Source organism: Rhinatrema bivittatum, chromosome 9 (genome assembly GCF_901001135.1).
Source record: "Rhinatrema bivittatum chromosome 9, aRhiBiv1.1, whole genome shotgun sequence".
Lineage (NCBI taxonomy): Eukaryota > Metazoa > Chordata > Amphibia > Gymnophiona > Rhinatrematidae > Rhinatrema > Rhinatrema bivittatum.
The window spans coordinates 228,179,607-228,197,895 of record NC_042623.1 but is presented as its reverse complement, the minus strand read 5'-3'; the positions used below and the strand labels follow the sequence as shown (position 1 = coordinate 228,197,895).

At 46.9% G+C, this 18,289-nt stretch overlaps 1 protein-coding gene across 2 annotated transcripts in view; it reads right to left on the bottom strand.

The window, feature by feature from the left end:
* The window catches only part of OPA1 (OPA1 mitochondrial dynamin like GTPase), a 568,764-nt gene that overhangs the window by 265,496 nt on the left and 284,979 nt on the right, over positions 1 to 18,289 (bottom strand). For both annotated transcript variants that reach the window (XM_029616769.1, XM_029616770.1), the window contains one exon: positions 17,686 to 17,851. In XM_029616769.1, the coding sequence (XP_029472629.1) occupies positions 17,686 to 17,851 (166 nt within the window). The remainder of the gene's footprint in view (positions 1 to 17,685; positions 17,852 to 18,289) is intronic.

Sequence of the window (18,289 nt, the reverse complement as noted above, 5' to 3'; positions counted from 1 at the left end):
TTAACTTTAAAGTGTATCTTTGAAATTTTTTATTTATTTATTTATTTTTACAGACTGAACACAGCAGTGGGCTACTAAGCCCTCTCGGCAGCCAGAGGAGAGGGAGACGAGAACTGGACCACCAGACTCAGTCCCCACACCTGGAAGCGGCTACGGACTCAGGCTATGCTCTGCACAAGGGGCAAAGCCCCCCTGAGTCCGACAAGAGCCAGGAGATGGAACAGTCTCCTGCACAAAACAAAAACTAAAACTCCCTTTTTTAAATTTGTTTTTTTACAGGAAGACTATCATACTAGATCCCTAAGGAATAAGTACTTGCTTGATCCACGAAGAAAAGAAAAGGCTGACTAGCCTAGAGCAGGGAACCGAAGGGTGAGATGCTACACCTGCTGGAGACATTCGAATACTGAAGGGCTACAGGATAGGTTCTGTCCTCATATAGGATATCCTTTCAGTTTTAGTCTGTCTCCACCTGCTGGAAAGGAGGCTCAACCCACAGTCTGGACTGATCCGGGTACGTACAGGGAATTGTGTGCTTAGTGAGGATGCGTGAGCTGCTGTGCGCACAAGTCCTTTGTGTGCCTGGCTCGCCGCTGTGCGCATGGCTGTTATGCGTACAATACGGCGATCAAGGGGGGAAATGGCGCAGACGACCACGCGGGCAAGATGGCGATTCCCCCGGAGAGTCTCCACGAGTGTGGACCGTCGCACCGGAGCGGGGTCTAGCCTGGATGGGGCTGCTCAACCCGATGCAACAGACGTCGGAAGGATGATCTGTGCAGCTATCCGAGCCTCAGAGACTTTAAGAAAGTTTTCTACTGTGTACGGAGTACTGTGTTCAGTTCTAGAGACCGTATCTTCAAAGAGACAGACACAAGATTGAAGCGGTACAGAGAAGGGCGACCAGAATGGTGGAGGGTCTTCATCGGATGTCATACGAGGAGAGATTGAAGAATCTAAATATGTACACCCTGGAGGAAAGGAGGAGCAGGGGTGATATGATTCAGACTTTCAGATACTTGAAAAACTTTAACGATCCAAAGACAACGACAAACCTTTTCCGTCAGAAAAAAATCAGCAGAACCAGAGGTCACGAGCTGAGGCTCCAAGGAGGAAGACTAAGAACCAATGTCAGGAAGTATTTCTTCACGGAGAGAGTGGTGGATGCCTGGAATGCCCTTCCGGAGGAAGTGGTGAAGTCCAAAACTGTGAAGCACTTCAAAGGGGCGTGGGATAAACACTGTGGATCCATCAGGTCTAGAGGACGCGTATAAAGAGTAGGCAGCAAAACACTGCACGGAGCGGCAGTAGCCACAGAGGCATTCACGGAGCGGGATGCCAGTGGCCAGTGGTTGGTGTTCCACCTTCACGGAGCGGAAGGATGGAGGGCTGCCATCTTCAAATTAAAAAAAAGAAAAAAAACAAACAAAAAACACAAAACAAAACAGGGATGGGTTTATGGGCTATAGGTATTACCAATTATTAGGCTTATTCAATTACCAATTATTAGGCTTTTCAATATTTGATGATAGTTAATGTGACTTTCAAGGCATACTTCACTTTCAATGCATATCCAGCATGGCTCCCTGCTTCAACGGCAGGGGAGAAGAAAAACTAATACTTCACGCATATCCAGCATTGCTCTCTGCTTTAACGGCAGAGAGCTATGCTGCCGCTTACCCAACTAATCAAACTTAATATTTCAATTGGAAGCAGATCCATCACTGCTCTCTACATTAATAGTGGGGGTGAAAGGGAAATAGAACCTAAGCTTACTAAGAGCCAAGAGAAACAGATAAGTATGAGAAAAAAAGAAGTGTGAAGCTTGCTGGGCAGACTGGATGGACTGATTGGTCTTCTTCTGCCGTCATTTCTTTTTTTTTTTTAATGAATAGTTTTATTGAGTTATGACACAAGAACCATCAGAGATATTGATCTGGTTGAAACACAACTGGTAAAAACAAAGCATTAGCCCCTGAAAGCTAAACATTCGTAGCTATTGACTAGTCAAAGTCGTCTTGTGTACATGTTTACCCCACCCCCCAAACAATCCATGAAGCATGTAAGAAAAACAATAACAATGGGCATAAGAAAAATTCAAAATATCAATAAGTGTGATACCTGAGGCACCCTCCAAAAATCCTTGATATGTGTACTGAATGGGTTATTGCATACAACGAAATACAAATAACAACATTGTCTTGGCAGCAAATTGTGGAATATAGTCAAGAAGTGGCGTTGAAAGACTGACGTCCTTGGCCTGCTTCCCACCGCAAGTAGGGATCCCATGTCTCTCGAAATTGAGTATGAGTATTATGAAGTTCAGCCGTTATAGCTGCCATTTTACAGAGCACATGTAGCCATTGGTGTATCATTGCCAGAGAAGGCGTCAGCGATTGTTTCCAATGTCTTGCTATAAGAAGTCTAGTGGCAATAAAGGTTTGTTGACAAAACTTGTGTTGAGACTTCTTTAAAGGAGCATGCACGAGATGCAATAGCATAAAACCCGGGTCCAACAACTGCTGTACCCCTAAGATATGTGTCAACCAATCGGCTACTTGGCGCCAAATAGGTTGGATGAGCTCACAAGACCACCATATATGCAGATAGGTTCCCACGTTACCACAGCCCCTCCAGCATTTGTCAGACATATGTGGGTACCTGCTATGAATAACAAAGGGGGTGAGGTGCCATCTGGTAATGAGTTTGTAACAATTTTCTTGTAATGTCACCGAGACAGAACAGCAATGTGCATTAAGATAAACTGACGACCAATCATCAGAGCTCAAGGTCTTATTTAGGTCTCTATCCCATTTCAATGTGTGATTGAATGGCTGAGTCTCAGAGCCCATATAATTTAGAAATCAACCCCTTCTTCCTGTCTGCATCCTCACAGAGATGTTCCAATAACGTCTTACCTAACGACAGTGATTCCACAATATGGGGTGTCCGTAAGAAGTGCAGAATCTGGCAACCAGCTAGGAAATCCTGCGGAGGCAATTGATACCATAGTTGTATGTCAGGCCACTTAGTTAAGGTACCGGCACTCAGTAGATGTTCGATGCGGCGAATACCCAAGCTTGTGCATCTACTAAAAGACGGGTTATCCTGGTCCGCTATGAATTTGGTATTATAATAAAGGTTAGTGGAATGAAAATAGGTTCTAGTACCCACTAGCTTATGTTTCCATTTATGCCAGACTTTCAAAGTCGTTTCCAAAGCTAAGGTTTTTTTCCCGACTGGGGGCCAGGTGTCCCGCGGTTGCCAGAACCACACCATCAGCGGGAGCCCACCTAATAAACTTTTTTCAAATAGCACCCACTGCTTGACATAAATTGTTCTGTGAGAGTCAACAATGGCTGTTAGTTGAGCGGCCGCATAATATCGCTCTAAGTTCGGAACTCCTAGTCCTCCCCTCTTCTTAGGCTGATAAAGAACCCGTCTAGCCACCCGCGGAGGGCGTCTCCTCCAGATGAAGTCAAAAAGTATTTTTTGCCAGGAGCGCAAAATAGCGCTACTGATGCCTATGGGTAAGGTATTAAATAAATATAAGAAACGGGGGAGCACATTCATTTTTACAATGGCAGTGCGACCCAGCCAGGAAAAGTCCTCCCGGTCCCACCGCTGCAGATCAAGTTGCACTCTTTTTACCAAAGGGGGGTAAGTTTAGCTGGAATAACTACTGAACGTCCGGCCCGATGTTCACCCCCAGATATTTAATAGAGGATTGCGCTATCCTAAACGGATACTGTTTCTTTACCATCTGCGTTACGGCATAATCCGCAGACACATTCATAAACTCAGTTTTGTCAAGGTTTATCTTAAAGCCAGATACGCTGCTAAAAGCTGCTATTTCGTCTGTCACTCCCTGTAAGGAGTTGAGGGGGTCAGTGAGCGTCAGCAGGATGTCATCTGCAAACAGAGACATTTTTAGGTGTAGAGGGCCTGATTGAACACCCTTTATCCGCTCCGTGGAGCGAATTCTGTGTGTAAAAGGCTCCAGAAAAAGGGCAAATAATAGGGGCGATAGCGGGCATCCCTGTCGTGTCCCCCTCTGAACTGGAAAAGGTTCCCCATAACCTCCATTCACTTTAATTCTAGCGGTCGGGTCATGATATAAGCATTTCAACCATTCTAAGTAGCGCGGCCCGAATTGCATTTTTTCCAGTGTGGCAAACAAAAACTCCCAGTGAGCAAGGTCGAAAGCTTTTGCCGCGTCCACAGCTAATAGAACCAGAGGGACGTTTTCGCTTCTGGCCCACCATAGGATATCAGTTACTTTCCTCACATTGTCCGCCGCCATCCTGTGCGGTATGAAACCTACTTGGTCTTTATGAATCAACTGCGGCAAAATAGTGTTCAATCTGTTGGCCAAGATTTTAGCAAACAATTTGAGATCGATATTTAAAAGTGAAATAGGACGATAGGATCCACACTGAGTAGGGTCCCGCCCCGGCTTTGCTATGACGGTAATACCCGCAATATTAGAGTGAAGGGGCAATGGGTCTGACTCTGACAGGCTATTGAAAAACGTCACCATGTGATCCACCAGTAAGTGTTGACAAAGTTTGTAATAGGCCCCTGTAAACCCATCCAAGCCTGGGGACTTCCTCGCCTTTAAATCTTTTATGGCTGCTTGGAGTTCAAGGGAGGTGATGGGAGCATCTAAATATTGCCTCTGACTAGGTGTTAGAGTCGGGAGCGAAATGGGTTGTAAATATTGCTGGATCACTTCCAGAGAAATCGTAGGGTCTGTACTATATAAGTGGGAATAGAATTGTGTAAAGCAATGCCGGATATCAGTGCTAGAAGTCAATATAGATCCCTTCTTATCCTTAATTTTAGCAATATTGTTGAGCATAGACCGCCGTTTTAATTTCCTAGCTAACATCCGGCCAGCCTTATTGCTGCCTTCATAATATGATTGCTTAGTCCTATCTAGAGCGTATGTAATTTGGGCTGACTCCAGGATGTGTAGTTCAGAGCGTGCCGCTCTCAGGGCCTGAAGGGAGGAGCGTAACATATAGGTGGTATGTTGCCTCGTGTGTTGCTGAATGATTTGAAGCAGCTCATTTCATCGTTTCTCCCTTTGCTTGCGTAAGGTAGCCGAGAGGGCAATAATACGACCCCTTAATACCAGTTTGGAGCATTCCCAGATAGAACTCGCTGCCGAGACTGATCCAACGTTGATGTGGAAGTAGTCTCGCAAAGCGGACTGTATCAATTTAAGATTATCCCCATTTTTCAGGATATCCTCCCTAAGGCGCCAAAAGGGCACGCCAGGATCTGAGTCGATAACATTGACCAAGATCCAAACCGGGGCATGATCCGACCAAGTGATTACCCCAACTCCCGCCTCCTCCACACAGTTCTGCAAGTTTTTTTCAATAAAAATATTATCAATTCTAGAGTAGGTGTCGTGGGGGTTAGAATAAAATGTGTATGACCGGTCTGTGGGGTTACGCTGTCGCCATATATCGACCAGGCTCCATGTACGCATAACATGGGATAATTCTTTGGCTGCTTTCCAGCCTCCAGTTTTACGAAAATTAGAAGTATCTAACCTGGGGTTTCTGACTAAATTATGATCACCTCCCCAGATAATGTCTCCTTCCTCAAAAGAGAGTAAAGTGGTATGCAATGATTGAAGGAAAGCAACTTGATCCAAATTAGGGGCATATATGTTCACAATAGTGAGGACCTTCTTATCAAATTGCAGCTTCAACAGCTGATATCGCCCCAAGGGATCAGCAAAGTGGGACAATACAGAGAAAGTAAGACGTTGGGCAATTAAAATAGCTACTCCTGCATACTTAGAGTCTTTGGAGCTGGCCGCACAGAAAATATGGGGGAAGCCCCAAAACTGTAAAAGTTTTTCATGGTGTTTCCTGATATGAGTCTCTTGGATTAAAGCGACATCTACGTGCTGGTGTTGTAGGTCTCTGTGTAGCAGCTGCCTTTTCATGTGCGTGTGTAAGCCCTTCACATTAAGTGACCAGATTTTTAAAGCCATGTCTCTACTAGCATCATCAGTAAAATTACCAAAGTGCCACCCATAATAGATAAGTCATGGAGGTGCCCGCCCCAAACATAACACATATAACAAAGTATAATGCCCAAAACATTAAACCATGGATATTGTCCCCCCCTCCCCCCAAAACCTGGTTTCGATCGTATCCCCCTCACGGATACCTCCCATCTTAGGGGTCTTAGCCACCAGCCGTACGGCAAACCTGCCCACGGCATATCGATATGCATACCATAATAGTAAATGTTCAGTCTCGAATCCAAAAACTCAGTCCGGCAAAGCTGAAGTCCAGGTGCCCATAGAGTGAAAAGGAAGTCCATCGAAGCGGAGAAGGCACCGGTGAAAAGAGAAAAAATATAAATCAAGATGCCCTATCGGGAATGGGGTGAAGAGCTGTTATTCAAATGAAATAAGCAGAGGACCTGCCAGTATGATAACTCTGGCCTCAGCGGTCCGGTGGTAGCTGCGGCGCTCTCGGGGTGCCCCGCTGCCGCTCTAGCCGGCGAGTATTGCCCACTCTCTGCCATCGTGGGACGTCTCGAGGCCTGCTGGATTTTGGTTGAGAATGAAAGTCCGATTCAGGTATCGGTAAGTTAGCTTTTCGAAACGCATCTGGTACTTCCTTCATATCTTTCACCCTGTAGGTAACGCCATTAGCGATAAAAAGCAAACTGAAGGGGAAAGCCCATCGATAACGGATGTTGTTGCTCACCAGAACAGAAGTGGCCGATCGCAAATCGAAGCGTTTCCGCAACGTAGTCGCTGCCAAGTCAGTGAAAATGTTAATCTTGTGCTCTTCCCATATCCACTCTTTTTGTTGCCGCGAAGCGTTGTAAATTAAAGATTTTTCTCGGAAAGTTTGCAGGCAAATCAAAATATCCCTCGGGCGTTCGGAGTTCCGTGGTCCCTGTACCCGGTGCGCTCGTTCAATGTGCAAAACAGGGGGACTCCGTTCCTCAGTTGCCGATTCGCGGTCCCGCACCGCCAATATAAAATGAAAAATTTTCATTGCCACGTCCGAGCAATCCTCTGTCGTCGATGATTCGGGTACCCCTCGAATACGTATATTGTTGCATCTCGATCTATTTTCTAGATCCTCTACTTTTTCTTGTAAGGCGAGTATCTCTGTCTGGTTCATAGAGGCTTCGTCGGCCATTTTGGTAAAATTTACCTCTAGCTGTTCAGTGCGTATGTCCAGTTCATCCACTCGGTGACCTACCGCCGCCAATTCTTCGCAAACTTCTGTGATGGATTGTAAAAGATCTTGCTTATGTTGCTTAAGATCTTTCCGCAAATCAATAAACCACTTGCGAAGTTCCGTGCGAGTAGTCAGTTCAGCTAGGGAAGCGGGTGCCACGTGGTCAAAATTTTGATTTGGCTCTAGGCCTGCACTAGTGCCGGCATTCTCCGTCAGCTTGTTATAGGAAAATTGCGCCAAATCAGTTGTTTTTCGTTTTGTAGCCATCCCCGTCTCTTTGGCTATCAAGGGCCACTCGCGATGCAGGATCCGTTTGCAAATTCACCTGGATTCGGACCGATTAAGGTTAATGCCGTGGGCAGCTCTCACCTCAGGCAGCCATTCCTGCTGGTGACGTCAGCGCGCCTCCCTTCTGCCGTCATTTCTATGTTTCTATTACCTTACCTTGTGTCTCGGTGCTTCCCGGTTTCGTGCTGGGCGGTCTTTGGCAGCGGAGGGAGAGGGAAAATACCTTCACCACCACGCTCGGTATCGTACCCGCTGCCTCTCAGCCACTCTGGGGGCTAAGTTCACTCCGGGTACCGGCTACCGGACCAAGGCATACCTCTGAGGGATCTCGGAAATCACCTCAGGAATTCTCGACTGGGGGAGGGACCCTTAGGTATCACCGCAGGAGAGCGGGGCTCGTCTTGAAGAGGTAAGATTTCTTTCTTCTTTGGTTTGGATTTTTTTTTTTTAATTTTATTTTTATTGAAGTTTCAATTTCAATACATTGAAAACATTGTTAATGAAGAAAAAAACAAATAAGCCAGAATATTATTATTCTCCAAATCTAAACATAGGAAATATAATTAGTTATATATTATAGGAATAAGAGGAGAACCAAATATAAAGCGGATTCATAAGAAAAACATAAGAACTTGCTATTTCACCATGCCATGCAACATATATTTTCCTACCCCAGCACCTCATAGAACAAATTAAGAGTGTGAGTCCAGGTATAAACTTAGTTGTTGTGGATCTGAAAAAATATATCTATCATTTTGATGAATCAGGACACAACGACAGGGAAATCTCAGGTAAAATTTGGCGCCCTGAGAGAGCACCTCATTTTTCATTGAAAGAAAAAACTTCCTTTTTTCTTGCGTCTTTTTAGTAATATCAGGAAAGATTCTTACTTGATATCCATAGAACAACTGCTGTTTCCTAAACGATAATCTCAATATATTATCTCTGTCCATAGCCTGCATAAAGGTCACAAAAACAAAGTTGCTCTTGCTTCGATCTTAGCTTCAAAAGATTTTTCCAAAAAGTCTGTAAGGTTATCAAACACACTATTGTCCCGTTCTTCTTGTTGTTGACTAGCTTCTTTACCAGGAAGATAATAAATTTTTGAAATCTCAGGCAAATTATTTCCAAAAAATCCCAGGATATTAGTTAGATAACTTTTGAGGAGATCTTTTGAATTCGCCCATTTTGTTTTTGGGAAATTAAGAAATCTTAAATTATTTCTCCTTATTTCATTTTCCAGGAAGTCCATCCTTTTAGAAACCATGTCCTCTGATTTTATTAAGTTAAATTGAACTTCTTTTAACTCCTTTATTTCCTTCTCAGCATTTTTAAGGGACTTTTCAACTTTCTGTAAATTATTTTCCAGGTGTTGAATTATATCCATATTACGCTTAACAGCATTTGTTAGATCCTTCATAGCTGTATTCATTTTTGTAAGAACTTTCCAAATCTCGGTCAAAGTTATTTTATCCGGCATTACCAACTCAGTATTCAATACTACATGTATCCCAGACTCCTCACCTCTTATCTCTATGAGTCCCTTCTTGCCTTGATCCTCCTGCCGTACTTCATCCTTATTCTCTCCGGAGCCATGATCTTCCAGGCTCACTGAGGTCAATGGTAACTCCCCATCTCCTCTCTGAGAGTCTCCAAGGATTTGAGATGTCTGTAATCGCGGCAGTATTTTCAGATGTTCCATCCCCCCTTCAATCTGGGGTCTATAGGGCATGAAGGGAACCGCTGGAGCACCGGGGCTGAGTGACACTTCCTCGGCCTGGGCGTCCAACGGCCGCTCCCCCGTCTGCAACGCCAGCGGCCTCACCCTCCGGTGTTTGTTGCACGGTCCCGTAAGACCTCTTCGATCCGTGTTTGCCGCATTGGGGCTTCAGGAGTTGAGGTAAGGATTTCACGAATCCTTGCCTTTCTTTTCGAGTGAGGCATAAGTATTATTAGGCAATATTCAATAGGCAAGGATTCTAAATGAAGAAACGGCGGAGCAAAGAGGCTTCCGTGCTCACGGTGCGGCGGCCATCTTGGTTCTCCTCGTTTTCTGGTTTGGATTTTCTAACACTGTGCAAGTGTGTGTAGTGTCCCTAACTGCTTAGGAGACAGAGAAATACTGAAGAGCTAAGCTTCCTGCACGGGTATATATAGGCTGACGTCAGATTGAAATCTGACTCTGTCTCCCAACTGCTATCAGGAGTACACTATACCCACTGGTCCTGAGTCCATCTGCTACACGCTAGGCAAATGCAAGCTGAGTAGGGCCAAAGATTTTTAATAAAAGCAAAGGAGGGGAGAGCGCTACAGAATTCTTTACCTCATCCCTCTTTTTTTTATTCCTTGACTGAGAGTGCATGGATGTTACGGGAACCCTCAAAAAAGAGAACATGATAATTTGCACAGCATCGTCCAAAAGCGTGTTTTATTACTCCACCAGCTGAATGTGTACATTATCGATGCCTTGTAATTGCTCTCTTGGGAGTGAAGAAATGGGGGGAGCGTTCAATAGGGAAGGATGTGGGTTGGAAGGCATGCAGAGGGTGTGAAGGTGAGGGCTTGCAGGGAGCAGATGGGGTGCATGTATGTGGTGGTGTAGGTGGTATGTGTTAGGTTAGTGTTAGGTTGTCAGTGTTGGGTGTGTGTGTGTGTAGGTGGATGTGTGAGATGGGATGGGGTGCGAGCATGAATATGTGGGGTGGAGGTGCATTTGTCCTCTCTTTCCATCCTTTGCCCCGACTCTTTCTCCAACATTTCCAGTGCTCTATTGGCTTTCATTCCTCTCCTGTGACAGCCTTTGTGTCTCTCTCCCTCCTTCATTCCCTGTGGCTCCTCTGTCTCTCTCATCCATCCTGTGTGCCTCCCTCCCTCTCTCTCCCTCCTCCAGCTCCTGTTCCCCCACCTCCATCCCTCCTCTAGCCCGTGTTCCCCCCACTTCCATCCCATGTAGCCTCCTATTTTTCTCTCTTTCATCTCTTCCTTTTTCCTCTACTGTGTCATTTCTGAGATAAGAACAGAAGAACATGCCATACTGGATCAGACCAAGGGTCCATCAAGCCCAGCATCCTGTTTCCAACAGTGGACAATCCAGGCCATAAGAACCTGGGCAAGTACCCAAAAACTAAGTCTATTCCCTGTTACTGGTGCTAGTAATAGAGGTGGCTATTTCCTAATTAATAGCAGGTAATAGACTTCTCCTCCAAGAACTTATCCAATCCTTTTTTAAACACAGCTATACTAACTGCACTAACCACATCCTCTGGCAACAAATTCCAGAGTTTAATTGTGCATTGAGTGAAAAAGAACTTTCTCAGATTGGTTTTAAATGTTCCACATGCTAACTTCATGGAGTGCACCCTAATCTTCCTATTATCTGAAAGAGTAAATAACCGATTCACATCTACCTGTTCTAGACCTCGCATGATTTTAAACACCTCTATCATATACCCCCCCCCCCCTCAGCCGAATCTTCTCCAAGCTGAAAAGTCCTAACCTCTTTAGTCTTTCCTCATAGGGGAGCTGTTCCATTCCCCTTATCATTTTGGTTGCCCTTCTCTGTACCTTCTCCATCGCAATTATATCTTTTTTGAGATGTGGCGACCAGATGTGCAGGAAGAGCTACTAGAGCAGCTAGGAGATATTGCCCATAGGAGGGGAAGACTGAGCTGTGGCTCCGGCTCATCTCTTTCCATGGCTTCCGATCCCAGCAGAGAGAGGAGGTGGGGGAAGAACTGCAAAGCAGCTGCTAGGACGACTGTACTCGGGGTGAGTTCACACCCCACTCCTCACAGCTGTCAATCACAGCATGGGGAGAGGAGACAGGGCAGGGCTGAGCCTCCCATTCTGCCTTATTCCCTTCCCCGTCTGTATAGAGGAAGTGTTGCAGGGTTGTAAGGGGAAGGAGCTGCCTTATGCCACTGCTACACTGACTGGCCCTACACCACAATGCAGACTTGTAGCTCGCCTACTGCTCTGGGTAAGGTTAATTCGTCACGCATGCACAGATGCCACACAATGTTTATCAGGAACACCTAACATTCTTATAATATAGAGGAATTAAGTTTTAGTGTTGTGTTTATTCTAACAATTTGTGCAATTTTGATGTACACCACAATGATTTTTTTTTAATGACTTTGCAGTCAATCAAGAAGGAAAGTAAAGTAAATAATGTAAAGCAGAGTTGCTTAACTGTAACAGGTATTCTCACAGGACAGCAGGATGTTAGTCCTCACATATGGGTGACATCAGGATGGAGCCCAATCACGGAACACTTTTGTCTAGTTTCTAGAACTTTGACTGGCACCTACTGGGCATGCCCAGCATGGCACTAACCCTGCATCCAGCAGGGGTCCCCCTTCAGTCTCATGTATAGCAAGAAGTGCGAAAAATAAAATAAATCGCAAGTGAACCCAACTCTGCAGGGTGGTGGGCGGGTTTCGTGAGGACTAACATCCTGCTGTCCTGTGAGAACACCTGTTACAGGTAAGCAACTCTGCTTTCTCACAGGACAAGCAGGATGGTAGTCCTCACATATGGGTGAGTAGCGAGCTGAGGATGCCCGAGCAATGCACCAAATGCACCCAAAGACATGCAACAGGCATAACAACAGGGGTGATTTGGGTAGGAGGGCATCCTGAAAACCCTGAACAGGTCGCTGGTAGGATGTTGGGTAGTTAAGCTGAGAATAAGTTGTGTATAACAGACTGGCCAAAAATGGAGTCTTGTCGGCCAGCCTTATCCAAGCAATAATGGGCTGCAAAGGTATGGAGAGAGCTCCAGGTCGCAGCCTTACAAATATCAATGAGTGGCACCGAACAAAGATGTGCCACTGAGGTTGCCACGGCCCTAACAGAGTGTGCTTTCACACGGTGTTGTAGCGGAATGCCTGCATGCTGGTAGCAAAAGGAGATACAGTCCGTTAACCAGGAGGAAAGGGTCTGCTTTCCCACTGGATTTCCCAATTTGATGCTATCAAAAGAAACAAATAATTGAGTGGATTTCTTGTGGGCTGACATGCGCTCTAGATAGAAGGCTAGGGCATGTTTGCAGTCTAGGGAATGTAGAGCCTTTTCTCCTGGGTTCGAATGGGGCCTTGGAAAGAAAGCAGGTAAGATGATGGATTGATTAAGATGAAATTCAGACACTACCTTTGGTAAAAACTTAGGATGTGTACGGAGGACCACTCTGTCATGCCCAATTTTGGTGTAAGGCGGGTAGGTGACCAATGCCTGTAACTCACTAACTCTGCAAGCGGATGTGATAGTGAGAAGAAAAATCACTTTCCATGTGAGATAGCGGAGATCGCAGGAGTGGAGAGGCTCAAACAGAGGTTTCATGAGCTGTCCTAAGACCACGTTAAGGTCCCAAGTAGGGGCCGGAGGGCACAATGGAGGTTTCAGGTGGAGCAAACCTCTCATGAAGCGTGTGACTAAGGGTTGTGTCAAAATAGAGACATCTCCCACGCCGTTGTGGAAAGCGGCTACCGCACTGACATGCACACTTATAGAGGAAGTTCTCAGGCCTGACTCGGATAGGTGCCAGAGATAGTCCAGAAACTTCACGGTGGAAAAAGTGAAGGGGTCTATGGACAAGGGCGTGCACCAGACCGTAAACCTTTTCCACTTAGAACGATAAGACTGTCTCGAAAAAGGCTTTCGTGAAGCTACCAGGACTCAGGATACAGAGTCTGAAAGGTTAAGGGGTTGAAGTGTTAACCTTTCAACATCCAGGCCATCAGGGATAGGGCCTGGAGGTTGGGGAGGCATAGGCACCCGTCGTTCTGAGATCAGAAGAGGATCCTCCCCTAGGGGGATGCGCCGGCGATCTGATAGGTCCTGGAGGATTGGGAACCAGACTTGGCGTGGCCAGTGAGGGGCTATCAGAATTATAAGAGCCTTGTCCCTTCGTAACTTCATGAGAGTCTTCGATATGAGTGGAAATGGAGGGTACACGCAGAGGAGACCACTGGACCACGAAAGGGCAAAAGCGCCCCTTGGCTGTGAGTGATGGCTGCGAGTGAGGGAGCAGAAGTTCTCTACTTTGCGGTTGTGGATGGACGCAAAGAGGTCTATCTGTGGATACCTCCAACATTGGAAGATGGAATCCGCTATTGTAGGGTTGAGAGACCATTCGTGCAGATGAAAGGTTCGACTCAACTTATTCGCTAGAACATTGTCCACGCCCGCCAAGTAGGTCTCTCTGAGGTACATCGAGTGGGAAAGAGCCCACGCCCATATCTGTGCAGCTTCCTGACACAGAAGGTAGGAGCCCGTTCCCCCTTGCTTGTTGATGTACCACATCGCCACCTGATTGTCGGTCTGAATCAGGATGGCCTTGTTTGAGAGGCAATCCTGAAAGACTCTGAGGGCGTATCTGATCGCCTGAAGCTCCAGGAAACGTATCTGATGTTTGGCTTCCTCTGGAGACCAGGTTCCCTGCGTCTGGAGGCCGTCGACATGAGCACCTCAACCTAGGTTGGAGGCGTCCGTTGTCAGGATAACTTGAGGTTCTGGAATTTGAAAGGGAAGGCCTTGAAGAAGATTGGGGAGCTGCATCCACCAGGCCAGTGACATACGGAGCTGCTTGGTAACGTGGACAATGCAGGACATTGAATGATAAGCCTGAAGCCACTGGGACTTCAGAGTCCATTGCATGATGCTCATGGCGAGACGTGCCATTGGAGTGACATGTACAGAAGATGCCATATGACCCAGCAAAATGAGGAAATGACGAGCTGTCGTGTAATCTCGATCCTGGAGGCATTGCGCTAGGGACACGAGAGTTCGAGCTTGATCCTGAGGGAGTAATGCTTTCACCTGCATGGTGTCCAGATCAGCTCCTATGAAGGATAGGGTTCGAGATGGAACTAGGCTGGACTTGGGATAGTTGATCAGAAACCCGAGAGACTGCAATGTATGGAGAGTTAGACGTAAGGAGACTAGTGCGTCCTTTTGAGTTAGAGCCCTTATCAGCCAAATGTCGAGATAAGGGTAGACATGGATGCCCTGACATCTCAGGTAGGCCGCGACCACTACAAGGCACTTGGTAAAGTCTCGAGGTGCGGATGCTAGGCCGAAGGGCAGTACACCCAGTACTGGAAGTGCCGGGGCATGACTAGGAATTGAAGGAATTTGCGATGAGACTGAGTGATCGAGATGTGCGTGTACGCGTCCTGAAGATCCAGAGAGCAAAGCCAATCTCCTCTTTGCAGAAGAGGAAGTAAAGGGCCCAAGGTTACCATCCTGAACTTTTCTCTCTGCAGATACTTGTTTAAGGCACGCAGGTCCAGGATTGGATGAATTCCTCCTGACATTTTTGGAATGAGGAAATACCAGGAATAGACCCCTGCGCCCCTGCTGGGAGAGGGGCACCGGTTCTATTGCTCGGGATTTCAGGAGGGTTGAAACCTCCTCCTCCAGAAGAGAGGAGTGGTTGGATGATCCCCACGTCGGCCGAGGTGGGGAGTCTGCTGGTACAGACAGGAAGTTGAGGTGGTAACCTTGAGTTAGTACAGCAAGTACCCATTGATCTGAAATGATCGTGTGCCATGGGTTGGTGAAGTGGCACAACCGACCGCCGACGGGTACGGATGGTAGAGGAGGTTGGCTTATGCTCTCCAGCGAGGAGTCAAAATCCAGCAGCTGGGCCCAGTGGAGGAGCTGGCTGAGTTTTCTGAGGCCTGGATTGTCTGGCCTGATCCTTCTGGTAAGGTCTGGAGGGGCGACCTCGAGTAGCAGGAGGATAATATCTCCGTGGCTTGAAGGACGGCTGCTTAGAATCTCTCTCTTCGGAATGTTCTTTTAGAGGTGGACGGAAAATCAGAAGGCACTGACGAAAGCTGGCACAGCGTCTCGTGGTGGTCTTTGAGCTGTGCTACAGTCTCCTGGATTTTGTCCCCGAAGAGATTGTCTCCAGCGCAGGGCAGGTCATCCAACCGGTCCTGTACCTCTGGTCTTAAGTCAGAGGACTTCAGCCAGGCCCATCTTTGAGCACTAATCCCCGCTGCAGAAACTCTAGAAGCAGTGTCAAAAATATCATAGGCAGCGCGGACCTCATGCTTGCCAGCATCTAGATCCTTCTGAGCTAGGGCATTCAGTTGATCCTGAAGCTGGTTGGGTAAAGATTCAGATAAATCCTGGATCTTCTTGAATAGATCTCTGTTATGCTGGGTCATGTATAACCGGTAGGAGGCAATGCGAGAAATAAGCATTGAACCATGGAAAACACGACGGCCAACTGCATCTAGGGACCTCTTTTCTTTCCCTGGAGGAATGGAAGAATGAGGTTTAGAACGTCGTGCTTTTTTCTGGGCTGACTCCACAACCATAGAATGGTGATCTAGCTGTGGTTTTTGGAAACAAGGGGCGGTCTATACCAGGTAGGTGGCATCTGTTTTCCGATTCACCGGTGGTACAGATCCTGGATGCTCCAAATTCCTCAACAAGTCCAGGAGGACTTCATGAACGGGAATGGACATGATTTCTTTGAGTGTATCTATGAACTGGAGCACTTCCAGCATCTTGTGTCTGGAGTCCTCTTCTGTCTGAAGTTGGAATGGTATAGCTTCAGACATTTCCTTTATAAAATTAATAAAGGACAGCTCCTCTGGAGGAGAACGTCTTCTCTCCTCAGGGGAGAAGGCTCCGAAGGTAGATCATCAGAATCCTGGGAAGAATCATTGGTCCAAGGAACATAAGGCTGATCACCTGCTCCCATAGGATCTCCAAAGGGAAGTTATGTTGTTATTCCTGAAGGATCAGGCCTAGGCACCAACCGCATCGGAGGATGCACAGACGGCACTGATGGTGGTACCGATGGCATCGATGGAGGCACCGATTGAGGACGATGCAGTATCGATGGTATTGGTGACATTGATGGGAGAGTCAGTGGCAAGATCCCAGACGGTCCGGGCATAGGTTCCGGCCTCGGTGGTTCATCATCATCATCCGATGACAAAGGAATCAGTGTGGAAGGCAGTGGACATACCGGTATCCTTTGTTCCACCAGTAGAAGGGCACCGATCAGCACATCCAGCCTGCCGAGTAGCGGTGCGAGTGCCGTGGGTATCGGGTCAGTGACTGGGGCTGGCATTGGTGCTGGCGCCGATGGAGGTTGGAAGCCCTGCAGTGCCTTACTGATGGCCTCTTGGATCATCCGATCCAATTCCTTGCGGAAGCCTGGAGCATCCAATCCCAGCTCCGGAGTAGGAGGCAATACTGGCGTAGCCGGAGGGTCCACCGGTGAAAGTGGAATCGCGGCTCCCAGCACCAATGAAGGTGGGGAACGCCTCGGTGACCCAATCGCAGAGGAGGATGGGGCCTTCTCTGGACGGGATTTCTTTGTCGATGGCTTCGTCGACGCTGATGCACAGGGCTTGCCTGGATCAGCAGCAAGCCCTCTGCATTGGCCTCAGTCCTTCTCCAGAGCCGATGAGGACGAAGTCGACAACTTCGGAGTAGTCTATGCCGGTCGGGCAGCACCGGTGTCCTACTGCTGGCGAGAGGTCGATGGCACCGGCTCAGACGATGTCGAAGCGGTTGATGGAGTCAGAGGCTTTGCCTGAAAAAGAAACTCCATCTTCTCTGAGTGGGCCTTATGGCCCTTCAGTGTCATTTGGGCACATTTGGTGCAAGTTAAGATGTCATGGTCAGACCCCAAATATAACACACAAACCCTATGTGGGTCTGTGATGGACATTGTCCGAGGACAGTCGGGACACCGACGAAAACCCAACGCCATGGCTTCGACAAAAATTTAGCTGCAGTGCAGTCAATGGCCTGTAGGCCCCGAAGGGAAAACTCAACGGGAATCGACTGCAAACGAGGGTAAAGTCTTACCTTTTGACCGCGGAGTACGGTATTGATAGGGGGACCTCTATGGGGTAGAAGTTTTTGAAAATTTTGAAAGAAGTTCTGTGAGAAAAATTCCTGTCAGGAATCTCTAGAGCGCTCTTTAACCCACATGGCTACTGCTGCACGGAAAAAAAAGAGATTGAAGGGGGACCCCTGCTGGATGCAGAGTTAGTGCCAAAAGTGTTCTGTGATTGGGTTCCATCCTGATGATGTCACCTATATGTGAGGACTACCATCCTGCTTGTCCTGTGAGAACAGCCCAGTGACTATATGCCAAAATAAAAAAAAAAGAATGGCTTTAAAGAAATTCTGCCCACCTCCACGGCCTTGTGTGGCAGCTGCTTGTCAGTCCACTGTTTGAGCCGGATGTCCACAGTAGTGTTAAACGTGCCAGAGTTTGTAGTCTGTGCTGCTGGCAGGTAAATATTCTCAATCACATGAGTAGATACCCTCTCCCACAGAGTTTTTTGAAGCATTTCTTCCCTGCAATTGAAAATAATGCGTCAACAGTCCATAAATTCACAGATGCTATTAATGTTAATCTTATGTTTTGTTCCACTGCTTCTATGGCTTTCTAGTTCCAGAATTTCTGGCAGAGCAGAATTGCATGTGTGTTTTATTGTAAGCCGCCAAGAACATTAGATGACGCAATCTTTAAATGTTATAAGAAATGCCCATTAATGCAATGGGGTCAAACCAGGACTGGCTCGGCTTGTCCAGGTGACGTGAAGTCAGTTGCTATTTCTAGCTAGGACAGTGTAGGCAGGAAGCAGTGCAGCAACCAAATGAAAGTTTCAAACTGGAGCAATCTACTAAAATGTGTCAACATGTGCTGAACATCTGCATGACAGATTGCAAGCAATTAACACGTGTAAACTAGCCTGTGATGGGAGTTACCATGGTTTAGATGCTGAGGTAATG